The sequence below is a fragment of the Triticum urartu genome, chromosome 7A, assembly GCF_056163025.1.
Source record: "Triticum urartu cultivar PI428250 chromosome 7A, HENAU_Tu73, whole genome shotgun sequence".
In the NCBI taxonomy this organism is placed as follows: Eukaryota; Viridiplantae; Streptophyta; class Magnoliopsida; order Poales; family Poaceae; genus Triticum; species Triticum urartu.
Genome location: NC_141879.1, coordinates 113,403,457 through 113,410,042, shown reverse-complemented (window position 1 = coordinate 113,410,042; position 6,586 = coordinate 113,403,457). Strand labels below are relative to the sequence as shown.

The 6,586-nt window shown below is 38.6% G+C and overlaps 1 protein-coding gene across 1 annotated transcript; it reads right to left on the bottom strand.

The window, feature by feature from the left end:
- Positions 1 to 4,473: 4,473 nt before the first annotated feature.
- On the bottom strand, positions 4,474 to 5,604 carry LOC147958400 (uncharacterized). The gene has a single exon (XM_087536607.1). It carries the CDS (start codon positions 5,575 to 5,577, stop codon positions 4,474 to 4,476), a length of 1,104 nt encoding a protein of 367 aa, XP_087392733.1. The 5' UTR covers positions 5,578 to 5,604.
- Between the last annotated feature and the right edge of the window lie 982 nt (positions 5,605 to 6,586).

The window sequence follows — 6,586 nt, the reverse complement described above, 5'->3', positions numbered from 1 at the left end:
AACTCTAACACATTGTATCACATAATAAACATATTGTACCTCATAGGACCTACTACATTCTCTTAGGACCTACTATATTCTCTAAGGTAAAATAGCAAAAAACAAGATAGCCCCTCGCTCTCCATTATGGAGAATGCAGATTATCCTGTCTCCAATTCTTGCCTTTCGCTTAATGTTGCTTCCAAGAACCTCCTTACGAATGTCCAAACATTTTTTCCACTCTTTGATTAGCATGTGTTCACCGATTTCAGAAATTCGATATGCATAGGTGAGATCCGTAGGATGACCTGGCTGTAGGTTCAGAACTTCAAGGCGACCATTGTAATACATCAGATGAGGCACACAATCCATCGGTATTTTCTGTTGAAAAACATAGTAATAACTTCGTAGTTAGCAATGATGTACTAGTTTTAGAAGTATGCAAAAGATGCACGGATGTCGTAATAGTAAAATATCTTACCAGGGTATCTCCATAGAAGTTATCGTGGTTCAACACGTGCACTAGTGGCACGTATTCACCATAATTTGGAGGAGTTCGATAATAGGTATTGTAATTCATAAAAAAGTACAATAAGCAATCAGATGATTTTTCTCCTTATAAGTTAATTCGGAGCCATCAGTGTAGTGGGTTTTGTCTACCATCTTATGCACATTCTTTGAAGATTCAAAATAAGCTGTCAATGGAAATAAGCTGTCAACTATTTTGAAATAAACAATATAAATTAGTTAATAACTATGTTTGAGAAATTCACATTGCGGTAGAATCGGAAGCGTATCAACAAGGACCCAAATGTCCATATTGTCTTGCTCGATGTCAGGATCACCAAGATCCATGCTGACAATCATACCCTCATAAAAACCATACATTTTGCAAAGTGCTTCCCAATTTTGGCAACCAAAATGGGTTACGCTCTGAGAATTGTACAGATTTACTTCAAAATCGATATCATGATGGGTCCTTAGGTGTATTTTCTTTGTTTGAAAATTTTCATGGTCTTCAAAACCCATCCTCTCCAAGACATAGCGTCTTGCATGGCATGGGATAAGCTAGTCGAATTGTAAAAGATGAAAATTAGATGTTGAAATAGTTGAAGTCATGCTTAATTACGAAAAAAACACTTGTCGTTGTTGCGTACCATTTCAACATCGAAGGTCTCCTCAAGCTTAATGTTGAAGCGCCGATCTTCATCCAGCTGAATGAACCTGTCGCACATACCTCGATCATCGTGGCACCAACTGCACTCCCCTAGGAGACTGTCATCGTCCGAGTACAACATTTCCTACGTTCATAATTCAAAGATTAAACTTGTACATATTCTAGCACAAGTCATGCCAGAATTCACGGAAAAATCCGGCATGACCTTTACTAAAAAAGGACATATCGAGCGCCTGAAATTTGCCAGAACGGAAATTAATCAACACTCCGGCAAAACATAGGCCACTCGGAGGTGTAACCAAAACATGAAATAATTGCTTAAACTAAAAAATAACACCAAATATGGCATGTTCAACTAGTTCTATTAATTCACCTAGTTCTTACTAAATATAAACTTAGTATAAAAAGAAAAAAAAACTAGTTCTTTCTAAAAATGAAGTAGTTCAACTAGTTATTAATTTACTTACTATACTAGTTCAACTAAAACTTAACTAGTTCAACTAAAACTAAAGTAGTTCTATTAGTTCAACTAGTTCTTACTAAATATAAACTTACTGTAAATAGAAAGAAACTAGCACATCTACTACTACTAATTAACATCTAACTACTACATCTACTACTAATTAACATGTACTACTGCTAATTATACAACTAGTTTACCATCACTACTAGTAATTAATATCCACTACTAAAAATCATTATCTATGAACCCTAAATTAACATCTACTACTACTAAAATCACCTACTAACTAAGCAAAGAGAGAGGGGGTTGGGGATGGGTGGGGGGCTTACAGAGGGAGAGACGATGGCGGGGAGGTGCTCGGCGACGGAGGGGCGGCGAGGGCGGGCTCGGGATCGGGAGGGCGGCGGTCCTGGGCGGCGGGCTCGGTCGAGGGCGGCGGCGGTGAGGTCGAGGGCGGCGACAGTGTGGTCGAGAGCGGCGGCGGTGAGGTTGAGGGCGGGCGGCGGCGACGGCGGTGAGGGCGCAGGAGCGCTCAGGCTCGGGCGGCGGCGACAGGTAGTAGGGGAATAGGCCGGTGGGGGGGAAAGGATGACTTAGCGAAATTTTGATGCGGGGGGTGGTTAACTCGAACTAGCAGTAGCGCACGTACAGAAAACGCGCTATAGCTAACTTATCTACAGCGCATTTTGGGGAAATCGCTACTGCTAATGGAAGCAGTTATTTCTTTTGTTTAGTAAAAACATCAAAAATATACATTGGCCATCATTGATCTTTTTGTGTATAATCTAAATAGTCAACATGAGTCCTCACTGTACCTGTATAGGTACAGGCGAGGATTCATATTGCAACCACAAATCATACACATATAATTCAATGAAGACCAAGTGCTCGAGATAGGTTGAGAAGCAACATATTTAAGGTGGTAAACACCTTGTTCGCTTAGCAGTATGGGACTAAACTTAATTAGTTGCGGTCATACTTACCAGTAGTGAGTTTTGAGCAAAACCGCTGCTACTAAGTTCTTTAGCAGTAGCGCGTCCACGGGAAGGGCGCTACTACTATATCTAGCCTGGAGGCAACACCGTGGCAATTATAGTAGTAGCGCTCTTTTCACCTAGAGCGCTACTGCTACTCAGTCATTAGCAGCGCTCTTTTCTAAAGCTCGTTGCTGCTAATTAGCAGTAGCGTCTGTTTTTAGACCGCGCTGCTGCTAAGATTCTGTGTATAAGGTTTTCCCTAGTAGTGTTTGGTCATCTTGTTTTGTGTGTTTCCTTTAATTGAGTTGCTCTGGCCTTGGTTATGTTCAATGCCAAACCTCCATTTTTTTCATAAATCAACTCCCATGGACAAAATTGCTATCATCCATGGTGGTCCAAACCATTCTCAAGATGCAACCATGCTTCATTGATGGCTTAGTTCACTTTAGCGTGATTAGCCGATATTTTTTGTTAGACTCGGATTCTGCTAACAAGGAGAAAGCTTTTGATGTGCATAAATAGTATTTTGTTCTTACATGGTCCTAATACAAAAAGCTAAATATGCATTACTAATTAGAGAAAAGGACAATGCAAGAAAAGAAAATCATACCAAACTCTACTTTTTTTCTAGGGATATCCAACTCAACTATGATATATGTTTACAATATGTGCGAGCTGAGCACCCAATTTGATGTGCTTTTCTATGTTGGTAATGTTATCGTTTGTGCATTCACGGTGAACAATATATCCTCTAAGCTTTGTTACAGTTAAAAGGATGTGTTGTATCATAAAAATTAAAATTCAGTCTTTACAATATGGTAGGTCAATCCCAGACTAGGCGTTTCTTTTTATGTTCATAACTACGTGCTTATGGTATTAATGGATGATGATTTGTGTTTGGCATGCATTTTATAACTACCCGCCATGGCTTCAGTTTACCTAATGAACAAAGCTTATATTTTACCTGGAAAAAAGAATCAAAGTTATTAAAAGTCATACATAAGTTTCAGATGTAGGGTGTTCCTGTATAGAAGTGTTGTACTTGTGTAAATTAACCGATGTGTCCGTACGGAATGGTGATTACATATTTCTATGTTTGTTGTTGTATTTGATTAGTAGAACTAATGCTAATATGCACATTAAAAATGTCATTTCACAATATATATTCATGCAGAGCTCTAGATTTTGGGTACCTTTCTATGTTTCTAATGGTGCCTATATGCCATTGATGGAGCATTATGTGGCCACACACATACTCTAGTTTTATTTCAATTACAAGAGGCAGGGGCATCTATTACGAACTTGATTTACCATACTTTGAAATGAATCCCATACGAGTTGTTATTGTTGTTGATGGTCTTATGCTATCAAAGGAATTGATTGTTGCTTTCCTTTTGAGCGGAAATTTGGACTATCTTTCGATTTATTTAACAAGCATAGCTCTTATCTTCAGTTGAATTACTAATGATTGTATCAAAATATCATAACATGGGAATTATTATAAATCCATGTTCATATTCATTCATATGTAAGATGCATAACATTTGAATAAGACAATAAAAATATTCGACTATAATGAAAACACTATGTGACATATAGATATAAAAATCTTCATGTCCAATACATAGAAATTCTAAATCCATGTTCATATTCCTTCATCCATAAGATTCACCACATGTCAACAATAAAAATGAAAAATAAACAATATGTGACACATAGATAAAAAAAACTTCATGGTCCAATACCTAGAAAATTGAACATGCATATTATTGCCTCGAAGGGACTTAGTAAATTGTCCAAATGTTTACAAATTTCCAAATGAAAATGTAACCAAATTTTATTTCAATATAGCACTAGACTTGAAGTGATAACACCATCTAGCTAGAAGAAGATTCCGGTGGTTTATCAACCCATCCACCATTTCCCATGGAAGACTGCCCTACATCGGCACCATTATAGCCCAAGGAAGCATCCTTCTCTATATATTCGTTTCGGAATGGTTGATCCGATAGAGCATAACCCCATGATTCATAGACAAATGGGTCATTGACGGTAAAATCATTTCCACCGGAGTAGACCAACAGTGGAGAGACCGCCAAATTATACCTAGATGTTGAGTTAGAGTTTGCATCATTCTGTTGTGGGTTCACTGGGTTGCAAGGACTTCCATAATCCTTGACGCTTATATCTTGTGCTGGAGGTAGTTCATGTGCCTGATTAGGTGTGGTCTCTTGCTGGGAAGCCAATTGTGGCACTAAAGGAGATGATGCGAGATGGAATATTGGTGGTACCTGAGAAAAACCTGGTGCCATGATGTGTCCTGGTGGTGATGGAAGTGGAGATGAATGCATTTGGTGTTGTGGAAGATGGTGATCCCATAGTGAGTGCACTGATGAAGGGGTAATCCTCATGCGATCCGATGGTGGACCACTTGATGGTAGCATGTTTTGTTTTATTCTTGCACCACTAGTCATGGCTTTGTGTCCATGATGTAGTTGTGGTAGTCGATGTCCAATGTCCTCATGGACACGAGAGATTTCATTGGATAGATTGTTGAGATCTCCAGGGCTGAGATCTTCTTCCTTCGAGAAGATATGGTTTGCTGCCATACCTGGGAACTGCTCTTGGATTTGTTTCATACGCTCGATGGAAAGTTGGTTTTCCTTGTACTCCTTCATGCAATTCATATCAAGCCGAGCCACCTCACTTTGTAGCTGGGCAATTCTGGCAGTTGTTGCCTCATCGTCAACTGAAACTGCTAGTGGTGCTCCTGATAGAAAAGCATCAGCAATGGGGTCAGCAGATGGCGTCCCAAAGGAATGCATCATCTCATTTTCTGTCTCTAGGACGACAACAACCCTAGCACCGGTGACGGCAGAGAGATCAGCAATACTCTTAAACAAACCGCCGCGTCGCTTGAAGAACGTGACATCACACTCTTTGTCATCATGGATATATGCGATAGCTGACCGCCTCGACATACTAAATCCTACAAGGACAAAGAAACTTACTACTAGAAATAGGAACCAGAAGGATCTACAAAATGCTTGAGATTTACTAAAGCCGTTGACTAGCGACATGTTGATGGGAGATATGTGGAGATGCACTCCCCTTATATAGAAGGGAAGGGTTGTGAAAGCCCGAGGTCCCTTCCATTCTCCAAAAGAGACTTTTACTAATAATATGGAAGTTTCATATTCCCATGGACGTGTTGGGTCCGCTTGTCAGAGACATTAATAGAATGGTGTATGAGAAATTTCTGTGATTGTGATAACTTAGCATAATAGGGATAATAGTAAAATTTCATCCTCATCCATACATCCAAATTTAGTAGCAATTGATAAAGAGCCATTGTTTTTGAGTAAACAAGATAATGTAAATCCTTAGTAAGCATTAAAATATATACAAATATATAAACATGCTATTTTGTATAGAATTGATTGTTAGTCAGATATTCATATATGAGTACATTAGCATCATTCTTTTGAATTGCTGCATATGTGTGTCTATACATCCTTATCTAGAACCATTTATGCATTTCCAAACAAATTAGAAAAATTATTACCATTAAAGCATTGATGTGTTAGTACATCCACATCCTCAACCATTAGCATTGTATAATTAATGAGGAGTTAAATCCAACTAAGTTTGTAAGTGCATCCCTAAGTGGTTTTGGAGTATTGAAGACAAATAGGTTGAGGAACTAATGTGTTTTGACTGTACATAGGATATATAGCCCCTGAAGAGTTGGTTTAACACATGGAAGACGACCCCTAAAAATGGATTTCTTCAAGTGAAGAATTTGATGAAATTGGTATGACCTATGAAGAAATTGATGTGAAGACTCGAAGCTTAAAGACTTTTGTTTTTATAGTTTATTACTTCTTATTTGAGTCGTAAGAAAAATGTACTATTAAAGGGGGTCTAGGTGAATCATAGTTCACATTTCCAAAGTGATGCTCAAACCTATACATACACAAGCCACTTCAA

Bases quoted from the DNA above. Each gene is read 5' to 3' on its own strand.
- LOC147958400 (XM_087536607.1), bottom strand. From the start codon at position 5,577: ATGTCGAGGCGGTCAGCTATCGCATATATCCATGATGACAAAGAGTGT.